The 12,597-nt window shown below is 38.5% G+C and overlaps 1 protein-coding gene across 3 annotated transcripts in view; it reads right to left on the bottom strand.

Moving 5' to 3' along the window:
* Positions 1–2,828: 2,828 nt before the first annotated feature.
* Positions 2,829–12,597, bottom strand: part of PPP4R2 (protein phosphatase 4 regulatory subunit 2) — a 29,855-nt gene continuing 20,086 nt past the window's right edge. For 2 of the 3 annotated variants that reach the window (XM_087708888.1, XM_087708886.1), the window contains 4 exons: positions 9,467–9,541; positions 8,496–8,639; positions 6,936–7,210; positions 2,829–4,457 (listed from right to left, as the gene is read on the bottom strand). In XM_087708888.1, coding sequence (XP_087565014.1) covers positions 4,144–4,457; positions 6,936–7,210; positions 8,496–8,639; positions 9,467–9,541 — 808 coding nt within the window. In that variant the 3' untranslated portion in view covers positions 2,829–4,143. The remainder of the gene's footprint in view (positions 4,458–6,935; positions 7,211–8,495; positions 8,640–9,466; positions 9,542–12,597) is intronic. The other variant, XM_087708887.1, reaches the window with a different exon arrangement.

Raw genomic sequence — 12,597 nt, 5'->3', positions numbered from 1 at the left:
TCACTAAATGAACTGTTGTAAGTTGAGGGCTTGCCTGTAAAAGTTGGCCCTCACCGTTGTACGAAAAGATGCATTTGTTCATTAATGACAAGCAATAGCCTGTGAAAAGACAACATAGACTGGAAGAACACTTTGTGTAACATGCGAACGACACCAATACGAAGTAGCAACCACACATTTATTTCCTCTTAAAGTTTCCTGCTTTTCTAGATGATGACGGCATGAGAAGTTTTAACCTTACACTTGAAACTGTCAACACTTTTCTTTTTGCCCTCTCGCTAAAATATTTATAGTGTTTGGGTTTTTGCCTGTAATTTCATATTCTCTGCTGTTTTCTATAACCATTATGACTATGTTGTCAGTTTCTTTCTTAATTTAGCCTTCCTTTTGTCTTTTTTCCTTTTTATTTTTCTAAACATTTTGGCTCCTTTAATAATCAAGCATTTGCACTGAAAACTTGAACCAACTCTCTGGTTCCTCTGTTGTGGTTACTTTCATGTCCTTTGAAACATATTATTTTGACTGAACTGTCAAGATTTCAAAACTTGCTGCCAACATAATCTGCAGTCCCAAATATATAGAGCAAAGAAAGGCATTTCCCTTATTACCAATAGGGGGCAGTGCATGTCCACTCAACTATAGGATTTTTACCTGCCTAGCCAAAGAGAACAATGGGATCACCATAAAAGCAGCTTGCAATAATACTGTTATCTTCTCCGATTTTTATTATTGTTTTACAAAAGGGTATGTGAAAAAGTGGACTTTTCAGCAAAAGTTTTTCTCTCTGGTAATGAACAACAAATCCTGCTGGATTTAGTTTCAGTTTTTGTTTGACATGGCTAGTAAATAATAAGAAGCAAATTAAAATGTAATATTAATTTGTTGTCCCATTCAGCTCCATCCTTTTTATTCTGAGCTTAGATGGAAGTTATCTTCTTGATTGCCCTGCACTAAGGCATGGAAGCAAACACAGGAAGCTGCGTGGTGAGTTGTGTAAAATGAAGGGATCTGGAACAACCCCTTGTCTCTGCTTTGATGGCTATTTCCATAATAACAATTATTAGTTATAACCTTATCTGTTACCTCCAAACTACAATAAGAGACAAAACAACAGGGAATCCTAACCAGGAAAAAGCTTAAAAGGGGTTAACAAAACAGGTTAAAAATTATTTACAAACTTTGTGCAAATTGTGCACAAACCTGAGTAAGGATGGCTAAATAAAGCAGCTAATACCTGGGCTATATCATTTCTGACACACTGCCAAAGGGAGGGAATTCCATAAGAAGACACAACTGAGTACAGAAAGAAGTATCAGTGGGGTATTTGTTTTTAAAAAGCCCCTACACTCCCAAAAATGACACTTCTGTAGAAAACAGGCGAGTGGTAATGCCAAGAGATTATACAGTGGTTCTTGTTTAGTGACTGCAATTGGAACCAGCAACTTGATCTTTAAGCCTATTTCTGGTTCGTTTGTTTTGTGTGTGGGGGGGAGATATAGTGTATAACCATGACAGTGCTTACCATATTAGTTTAGCTTTTTTTTCTTTTCTTTTTTACAGCATCAGAAAATGATTCCCATAAAAACCAGGTTACCCCAAACAGGTTTCTGGAACTTGACTCACAAGAAGCTAGATAAAAAGACAAATCTTATTGCCCCCTGCCCTTCCACTGGCAGTTGAAATGCTCACCCTTACATTGGGTTAATTGTTGAGATACTGATGTTTTGTACTTACATTCATTGGAGAAGAAGGGATCACAAGAGAGTAAGGCAAACACACAAAACATGGAATACATGTCCAAAGGAATGCACTGGCATGAGAACATTTGCCATAAGCTGCTTAGGAGCAAACAAAAGCCTTCAGTGTGAAACTGATTAGAGACTTGTCAGTGACAAGCAGCAGCCCCAGAAGATTCTAATTAAGGCTACAGAACTGAATCTATTAACCTGCAGTTAGCAATTTTTAGACATGCATGCACTATGGGGAAAAGCACCTTAGGAGATAGCTTTAGGCAATCTTTTAGGGATGGGGAGGGAAATGGGCCAGACAATACATAATAATAATGGCAAATGAATACACTGAAATTGAGTTGCTGAAAACGTTATAAATGCAGGCATTGATCGCAAAATTATTTTCACCACCCTAATTGCAAATGGTCGCTGTCCAAGGAAGTCACTAAACAAGGGCTACCTGTACACGGACTATTCAAAGTCATTTAGTCTATTGCCTTTGAGTTTTTACAGTTCATAAATCCCACTACTTACCATATAGGGGCAACCGTGTTAAAATAAACATGTCAAAAGATCACAGATGATTAAATAATAATTTATTAACAGTATTTTCACAAAACATTCTAAAGAAAATTTCAGAAGTCTCTAAACTTAAAATTTGTTCTCATTTGCAAAGTATTCCTTTAAAAAAAGCAAGGAGAAAAAAAGTGTATCTTATAGATTTGTGTTTGGGACTTGTTTTTCAATTCCTGTTTTGGTTTGAAATAAATTCCTTTAATGCTTACAGTACCCTCTTCTCTTGCCAAGAGAAAGTAACTGAATATAAATTGATTTTTCACTTGTAAATATGTAGAAGGGCACTAGATATTTTCCCCAAGCAACACCTTTTGAACTTTTAACCTGATAGCAGTTTTGCAAATTCATTCAAGTTATTTTGCAATACATTGAATTCAAAACTCACTGTTGTCCAGAATGAAACCCACCATGCAGTACAATTGTTAGCATGCACTTTGGTGATTATTTTTGTACTCCACTGTATGTGTCTTCTCTGCCAACAAAGGGAGTCCCATTATGGTTTGATTAAAATATACTCAAACATTTTATGACATTAATATTTATTGCTTTATATGAATACTGTATTGAAAGCTCAAGCATCCAGTTTACACACAAATTATACAATTATATACCGTTTCACAATGGCAGTGAGCACTCTTTACAATCTACAAAAATCTACTTTACAGAAATTTAAAAATTCTAAATATCAAAAAGGTACAGTTGAAGAAACAGGTATAAATTTGGCAGCCAGTAAATGTGACTGGGAGGTTATATTTTGAGTGTTTTTACACACCGATGTCTGAAAAATATAATGTGACTTATTTAAAGCAGTAATTGTGCTTTGAGCTGGTTTTGGAAAGGAAGTGTTAACACTGGCTGTCAAAGTGGCATGTTCAAAAATATTTAGTTCACTTTCAAAATAATGTACAAATGGTAGCCATTCAGTTCTGATACGTAACTAAGACATGCAATGCTGCAGCATTTCATATCAGTCTTGATCTCTTACTATAAAACCATTATGTAATGTCAGAATTTTTTTCTGTTCACAGAAACTATATTGTCAGGTTTGCAAACATTCCTGCTACAAAAAAAAAAGCTGAAGATATTATTTTGAAATCTGTTCTCAACAGAGTTTTTCAACAGTAAAATGGAAACCTATCTTCCAGGCACCTCAGAAATGTACAAAAAGTGTTGTTAGAACAGAACTCTTGGAATGTATTTGACCTGGTACTTTCAACATTTGCATCTTTTAGGCTATCAGATGGACCTAATTTTATTTGGTTTATACGGGGGTAAAAATGTTTTCTTGTATGAAAGAACTTGGTTGCTTCTGTCTGGAACAGAAAATGCATCTAAAGTGCAAACATAGATTTTCTTTAGATTTGTATATTATTAAGTATTTATTATATGCCAATGTGTAGCTTTTTCAAGCACAAAATGTAGTCAAATGAAAATCTATAAACCAACAAGAAATTGAAGTGTTAAAAACCAAACCAAAAATTAACTGCTACAGCATTCAGGGGAATTAAAGGAGAGCGAAGTAATTAAATGTAGAATCTCCAAAAAATTGTCAGAATTAGAACTGCCTTCCAGTTTAAAAATTTTAATTCTAAATAATAAAAAACTATACACAGACCAGATTTGACCATACTGAAATTTCAGTGGCAAGCAGGACCTGAAGGAGCCAATATTTCACAGTAACAAGTACAAGTCCTTCAGGATTTAACGCACTGAGAAGTTCAATTTACAGCCTGCTTCTCTTGGAAAACTAACAGTCCACTTTTATTACATAAAATTATTTATACAGTGTAAAACCAGAGCCTCGTGGAAAATACTGCCTCTAAGTATATTAAAATTATTAGTCTTGTTCCATAGGTTCATCTGCAGCTTCTGTGGCTTCATCGCTGTTTTCCACTGGGGTCTCTGATGCAATTTCAGGAGTTTCACTAACATTTGAGCCCAATTCTTCTTTGTCACTGCTGTCAGCTTTGCTACTAAAAGATCCACTGTTCTCACTAGTTGGAGAAGATGAGTCTTTCATTGCTTGAGTCTCGTCAGATTCTCCAATTTGATTATTCTCCTCAGAAACATCTTCTTTCTCAAGTAAGGAGGCACTGTCTTTGTCTAGAACTTTTCTTTCTGGAAACACTTCTCTTGACATCATGAGAGAGTCTGGAATAAAGTTAGAATCTGTTATATGGATGTTTAAAACAAAGCAACACTATAAGTTTATACAGGTAACAATCATGAAAATACACCTCTTCTTGTGCTTTATGCCTCAGTAGGTGGCAGCATTTAGCTGACCTTACTTAGTTGGGAACTTAAAAGATGCTATAAGTTTAGTTTAGTTCTTGAATAAGGGAACCCTTGGGAACTCCAAGTCTATTGCCTAGATTGGAAAACTGGAGGAGAGGGGAACCCTGTAAGGTAGCAATGGCAAATCAATCCTGCAATATTACCAAGAAAACTGCATGATGCAACCAGACAGGGTTAAGATCATCTTGATGGAGCCTTTATTTGTATGGGGAAGTACAATATCAATTAGATAGCAGGGAAAGCGCCACTGCATGTGGTAGTCACAATACATAGTTCTCTGTGTATTTAAAGTTCTCATTTTGAATAACAAGCAAAATATTAGAAGAATATATTTACAGATAGGAAACCTGGAAGCCAGAAATGGATCACTATATTCTGCTGCTCCAACAAGAACATTCCATCCACCCCCATGATGATATTACAACACAATTACATGAGATAGTTCCACCAACCAATTTAACAATCAATCTCCAGTTTAAGGAGACCAATTCTGATCTCACACATTATTTGTAGCCCCAGGTTGAACTGTACAAACCTTGGTGTTATCTGAGCTTGGCTTTATTTTTTTTTGCAGACATTTCATTACCAAACTAGGCAACATCATCATTTCTAATACAGGGTGGTGCATTCTCTCATTTTATATACCGGTGGCTTGTCCTGCCAATGTTGGTGGGGTGGTCTTGGTGGTTCCTTGATTGGACTATTCTGTGTTAGCTTGTTTGGCACTTCCTTGATTTTTTCCTTTTTGATTGTTGGTCTAATGTTAATCTTGATGTTAATCTCTGATGTTCTGGATGTTGATTGCTGATGAAGAGTTGTCTGGGTCTTTTTGACTTTTTTAATTGTTTTGAATGGTGTGTAGATGTTATGTGCTTGTTGATGGCTGATTTGTCTGAATGCCATCCAGGTATTCTTTGACATTTTTCGACTTGGCTTAATTTAGAATGGCCACAGTTGCCCAGTTGAAACTGGTTGTGTTGTGAAATTAAGGAGCTTTTATCATGTTTCTTGACTGCTAGCTGGTGTTCATGAATGTGACCTGCTAGTCTTCTGCCTGTTTGTCCTACATAGTGGCTATTGAGGTCTTTACACTATGTTGTAGAGGACTCCTGTTTTTATTTCTAGGGCTGCTGGGCCTTTTGGCTTACTTAGGACATTCTGGAGGGCCTTGATTGGTTTGTGTGCTACAATGCCATGTGGTTGTAATATACTCTTGGTGGTTTCTCAGATGTTTTTGATCTAACATTGGCAATGTTAATCATTTCACAGATTGTATTGGTTGTGCTAATTGGATAGAACTGCAACTTGATGAAGTTGCATGGATATCTTGTTTGAAGATGTTGTATAGATGATTGGTTTTCTTTTTCTGATGTTCAGTGATGCTGCAGTGTGTTTGTGCTCATCTCCATATTGTGCTTACACACCTTCTCTTATGGGAGGTTGTGTTGTTACTTTGATAGTAGAGCACTTGGTTGGTGTGCATGGTTTTATGTTAGACTTGCATTTCTAATTTGCAATTATTGTCTCTTCTGATGAGAATATCAGAAAGGGTAGCATGTTGTTTTCGTCTTCCTTTAGTGAATTTTATACATTCGAAGAGGTTGATGATGATTTTGTGTGTTCTCTAGTTGGGTAGTTTATTATTGTGACAAACCAAACGCCACCAACACTGATAGGACAAGTATATAACTATATATAAGTGTACTTATATACATATATAAAATGAGAAGAAACCTCATTCCCTATTAGTACTGATGTTATCTAGCTGAGTAATAAACATCTCATGAAAATAACCAAACCCAGAAAGCACCAAGGACCCCACAATTTGCTAAATGTTGCAGTTACACTGGCACGAAGACAGAAGATGAAAAGTCAGTTTTAGTGACCTTTTATGAATTAAAGTTTGTGGAAATGTCACTGCACAAAAATCAGCTATTTACAATGCTGATTTACAAAACACAACACACATTTGCATCTGACCACTGGCACAAACAACTGGAGTTCAGTCTAAATTTAATACACAATCTACGCAATTTCACTGTACTATCAAAACATAGTACAGTATATTTATAGAAGCTTATTAGAAAGACCACTCCCAGATCTTTCTCATTCTTTAACTAGGAAACTTCAAACAAACTAGCATAATTTCAAACAAAATTGGGTTGGATGCGGATCTTATTCTATATGGAAATGAATGGGACATATTACAACTAAAGTATTATTTATGTTTAAGTCTGATTTCAACTCATGGAATTCAAAATAAATGATAAATGTAAATTTAAGCTATGTTTTAAACACATAATCACAACCATTTTCTACTGAAATTATATATACCTTCTTCCTCTTCAACTTCTTCTTTACAATGTTGTCTCTTTCCAATGGCTTCTTTTTCTTTATCCTGAGATGTAGAAGTTGTCTCAGTCTCTTCTACCATTGCTGAGCAAGTTTCATGGGAACCAGTCTGGTTGGAGGTTTCGTCAGTTACCTCCTCTTTGTCAAATTTAAGTCTTTTTACTTCATAACCTTCCATTTCTGATGGATCTTCTCCAGGGTGTTTGTTTTTTACAGGACAGTTTTGAACTCTTTCAGGCTCAGATGCTGGCGATTCACTAAAAGAGAGAAAAATAATGGAAACACAAAGGATCATATTTTCATATGAAGAGATAAAGCAGGGATATTGCATCTTAAGGAATCAATCCGGTTCCATCACAAATCCGCGAAGCCCTTATCCGCGGAGATATAAGCGCGAAGACTAATTCGCGCCATTCTAAGCGCTAAGGAAAAACGCGACCCTACCACGATGACATAATCGCGGAGGGCAAATTCGCGCATTCCCAAGCACTCAGTACCCTAAACCTAACCCTAAACCTAACCCTAACCTTAACGCTAAACCTAACGCTAAACCTAACACTAAACCTAACCCTAAAACAAACCCCTAAACCTAATCCTAACCCTTACCTTAATTGAAGTCGGCTTTCTGCCGCTGCGCCGTTTTAAAGCGCCCTTGTTGCCGCGCTGTTGTCGTGGCGCTGTTGTCGTGGCGGTGATGACGTCGCGGCTTTAGCGCCGCGATTTTATCACCGCGATTTTGACGAGCGCGGTTTTGTCGTGCCACGATCAATCCTATTGATTTGGGTAACTTCTACCACTTTGCCTAAATATAACTTCATTAAATGTTGCCAGGTGCAGGCCTCCTTAAAAAGTTGCTTGTGCTGTTCTCCAAAATTGTGCACATAAATCATTCTCCAAGTAGCACACCCCAATTTCGCAATGCTTGGGAAAGCTTTCGGAAAACTTCTGAGATCCTCCCTAGGCCTTGTGAGAATGAGCCTGCTATTTGAAGAAGGTAGGGCACACCTCTTTCCCATGATGCTTCAGAATTCCTCAAATGCTTTCTGAAGACTTTCCAAAGCATTGCAAGAATGGAGTGTGTTGTTTGAAGCATAAATGGCGTGCATGACTTGGAGAATGATGCAAGTGGCCATCGAGAAAAAGGCTTGCTGAGAGCAGGCCAAGCAGGCCTCATCAGTAGTTGGAGGAAAAGTGCGAGCACAGGCTTACAGGGGAACTGCTGCTTTGAACAATGGTGCTGGGGTTGAAGTGCCTCTGGGGTTGTAAGTGCTGGTGGGCTGCCAATCACTCAAATTTCGATCATGCAACTACCGGGTGCTTCAACAGCCGTAACTTCGGATCTAGGATTGTAAATTCGTAGTTCACATCGTACAGTCACTGAAGAAATGGTTTTAGATCGAGGAACTTTCTGTGTTTTTTCTAAATATGGCATATTTTGATAGAAATAAAATATAAGATTTCCAAGGAAGAATGGGATTAAAAAAAAAATGTTAATCTCAAGAGTCTAACCAGTGTGTTTCACATCATATTTCTCTTACAAACCTGTTCATTTTCTCTTCAGTTTGCAGGAGGCCCAGCTCCTTACTTTCGGAACTGTCTGGTAAACCATTTGTTGTCATAGGAGGTGACAAAGAAACTTTTGGTCGAGTTACAGGCCGGGGTGTTCCAGGACCATTTATATTAGATCTGCAAAGAAAATGTTTAATTAATCAAATTTGGAAAGCCAAGTTTCTCTTTGATCCCAAAATATATATCAATTTATTCTTATTATAAATTGATTCCTGCCAGTTGTTTAATAATGAAAGTCACATAATTTTCCTCAACAGTACTGAAAAGCTATTTGATAATAACAAAATACTTTCATATAATCAAAGTATGGTGTAACGTTAGTATAACAAAGTATAACTTAGATAATATATTACATATATATATATATATGGATGGCTCCCAGAGTGAACCGATAAGACAGAAAAGGGAAGCAGTATGCTCCCTCCCATATTTGGGCATATATATAGTGTCACAACCCCTGGTATGCCCAAATATGGGAGGGAGCATACTGCTTCCCTTTTCTGTCTATCGGTTCACTCTGGGAGCCATCCAGGCAGAAAGCCATTTTTTTATGTTGCCTAGTTAAATTTGTGTTGCATTTATGCTGATGAATAAATAAAGGGAGACTAGTATAGATCTATTTCAAGCTATTTAGCTCTCATCAGCTAGGGTTCGATTCCCAGTAAGGGTATGGCTAGCTGATGAGAGCTAAATAGCTTGAAATAGATCTATACTAGTCTCCCTTTATTTATTTATCAGCACAAATGCAATATATATATATATGGAAAAGCATTTGATCTCCCAAATAAACTATAATTTTAGAACAGGAAATGACCTGATGCAAAGATTTTGAATTATGGTTAAATATCCAAGTGTTTAAAAAAAAAAAAAAAGATTGGAAATTAAATACTAATTCATCATCTTATATTCTTAGAATGTTATTCTTTTTAAGTACTCTTTCTTACCTGTCTGTATAACCCGGTGAGTTTCCTGGAAACATTACACCATTCATCCTGTTTAAACTGTTGGAATTATTTTTCCTATAAGGAATAAACGTGTTTTGAGATTTCTGTAATAGTTTTTTTTTTTTTAAAAAAACAACATTTTGGCTAACAACAAACATGTCCAGATTCCTAGAAGTTCTATTTTTGTTTTTCCCCACTAAAAGTTGTATACCATATTTTTCGGAGTATAAGACGCACCAGAGTTTTGAAGAGGCATTTTTTTAAAAAAAGTAGGTAGGTAGATTGAGGGATAGAGAGAAAGAGAGAGAAATACAGTAGGTAGGTAGGGAGAGAGATAGAGTAGTTAGGTAGATAAAGGGATGGAGAGAGAGAAATAGAGTTAAATATTGTAGGTAGGTAGGGAGAGAAAGAGTAGTTAGGTAGGTAGGTAGATAAAGGGATAGAGAGAAATAGAGAAATAGAGTGAAATAAAGTAGGTAGGTAGGGAGAGAGAGAGAGATAGAGTAGGTAGGTAGATAGAGAGAAATACAGTAGATAGGTAGGGGAAGAGAGAGAGAGAAATACAGTAGGTAGGTAGAGAGAGAGAGAAATACAGTAGGTAGGTAGGTAGGTAGAGAGAGAGAAATATAGTAGGTAGGTAGGTAGGTAGGTAGGGAGAGAGAGAGAGAGAGGGAGAGAGAGAAATACAGTAGGTAGGTAGGTTAGGTAGGGGGAGAGTGAGAGAGAGAGAGAAATACAGTAGGTAGGTAGGTAGGTAGAGAGAGAGAGAGAGAGAGAGAGAGAAATATGGTAGGTAGGTAGGTGGAGAGAGAGAGAGAGAAATACAGTAGGTAGGTAGGTAGGCAGGCAGGCAGGCAGGCAGGGAGAGAGAGACAGAGAGAAATACAGTAGGTAGGTAGGTGGGGGGAGAGAGAGAGAGAAATGCAGTAGGTAGGTAGGTAGGTGGGAGGGAGGGAGAGAGAGAGAGAGAGAGGGAGGGAGGGAGGGAGGGAGAGAGAGAGAGAGAGAGAGAGAAGGTAGGTAGGTAGGTAGGTAAATGTTTCCAGGTGTATTTATCCATGTGCTGGGGAAGGAAATCACCTGCTTTTGTGTTTCCGCGTTCTTCGCAGGCAACTCAGTGTCGGGAAGAGCTCCAGCCCTTTTCTCGCGCTCATCTCTTGCACACGTGCGCGCACAAGCAAAATACCCTCCTGGGCCAGGATCAAGGCGGAGGTGACAACAACTCTCCTCCCGCTGTCGCCACTGCACAATGAGGTGAGTAACTGGCAGGAGACTCCTCAGTGCCAGACTCAGGTCAGTGCGAGCCATGGTCCCCTTCGTGTTGGCTCAGGAAGGAGGGAAATGGGGAGTAGCAACAGCAGCTGGTTGGGTGCAGGGATGGAAGAGCTCCAGCTCTCCTGTGCTGTCCAGGGCTCTCCTTGTGCAGAGCTCTGGAACTCTTCCCTCTCTGCATCAGAGACAGCTGCTGCAGCTCTTTCCTGAGCCAACACAAAGGATCACCTGAGTCTGGCGCTGAGGAGTGTCCTGCGCAGCGTGGCTCTCCTGCGCAGCATGGCTCTCCTGTGCAGCGCAGGAGTCACTGTCCCCGCCGTCGTCATCCCGGTCCAGGAGGGTATTTTGCTTGCACACGCAAGAAAGAGATAAAAGAGAAAAGGGGAGAAAGAGAGAGAGAAATGAAAGAGAGCTGGAAGGAGAGAATGGGAGAGGGAAACAAATTAGAGGGAGAAGGGGGAGAGAGAAATGAAAGAGCTGAAGGGAGAGAATGAGAGAGGGGGAAAAGAGAGGGGAACAAATCAGGGGGAAAGAAAGGAAGAGAAAAGAAAGAAAGAAACTAACTTTCTCAGAACTATGACGAAAGCAATGGCAAGCTAGATCTCTTGCCAAGAAAAATGCAGTTTGCCAGAAGGCACAAATTGAAAACAAGTCTGATTTTTTTTTAAAGAAAACAACAGAGATGGCAAAAAAAATGCATCTGAAAATAAGATTATTTATAATTTTGGATAACATATCCAACATTGTTAAACTCAAAAGAAATCAAAATATATATCTTATTGCTATTAGTACAGTCTTGCCAGCTTCTATCAACTTAAGAGTTCACTATGAAAAGATTACAGAGAAACAATTTCCTACAATTAATAACTTTATTTTGGATTTGCTATTGTATTGCTTTTATTTTGCTGTGAGCCGCCCAGAGTCCTAATGGGAGTGGACGGCATACAAATTTTATTAAAGTTAAAGTATTCAGTGAGAAAGAAAGAAAAAGAGGGAAAGGGAAGGAAAGAAAGAAAGGAAGAAGAGAAAGGGAGAGAAAAAATAGAGAAAAACAGAAATGAGAGGGAGGGTTATAAATGAAAGGGAGAGGAGAGAGACCCTATTCCCACAGAAAACAGAGCCATGAAACCTGGGTAGGCATGTCTAGGGGGGAAGGGAGATGTCATCTGACTAGGTGGGAGTGATGTTGAGGTTTAGTGGCTCGCGGTGTTTTCTTTTCTGTGGGAAACGGATCCAAATGGCTCTTTGAGTGTTTAAGTTTCCCGACCACTGCTCTAACTAAACAGCTTTCTGAAAGGAAAAAAAAAGTGTTTGCACTCTGCAAACCTCCCCAAAATGGCCCGTTTTTCGCAAAAATGGGCCTGTTTTTTTTAAAAGGCACGAATAGCCTTGTGGGGCTTGCAGAGTGCTCCTGTGGGGGTGAGGCAAAAATGAGCAGAAAAACAGGCTTTTTTGTCAAAAAAAATTGCATGCATAGCCTTATGGAGGCTTATAGAGTTCTCCTGGGGACTGGGGGAAACACAGGCCGTTTTTCGCCCTTTTCTGCCCTCCCCAGCCCCCAGGAGCTCCCTGAACGCTTCCATAAGGCTATTCACGGCCATTTTGCTGAAGGGGGCGGGGCTTCATGAGGCAAAAAATGCTGTATTCGGTGTATAAGACACACCGAGAATTTCAGCCACTTTTTAGAGGAAAATTTCTTATACTCCGAAAAATACGGTAATTCTGATCAATTATTAAAGAGAACCTGCTATTTTTTTCCACAACAGTACTGAAAAAACTATTCAATTATACAAAAACACAACTGTGTACTGAGGAAAAATCTTTAATTTTTTTACCCTCTAATATACCTTCTTGTCTCT

Source organism: Thamnophis sirtalis, unplaced genomic scaffold, assembly GCF_051295495.1.
Source record: "Thamnophis sirtalis isolate CommonGarterSnake01/CBP01778 unplaced genomic scaffold, rThaSir2_p1.2 scaffold_3, whole genome shotgun sequence".
In the NCBI taxonomy this organism is placed as follows: Eukaryota; Metazoa; Chordata; class Lepidosauria; order Squamata; family Natricidae; genus Thamnophis; species Thamnophis sirtalis.
Note: the sequence above shows the minus strand (reverse complement) of the source record. Positions and strands in the feature narration are given on the sequence as shown.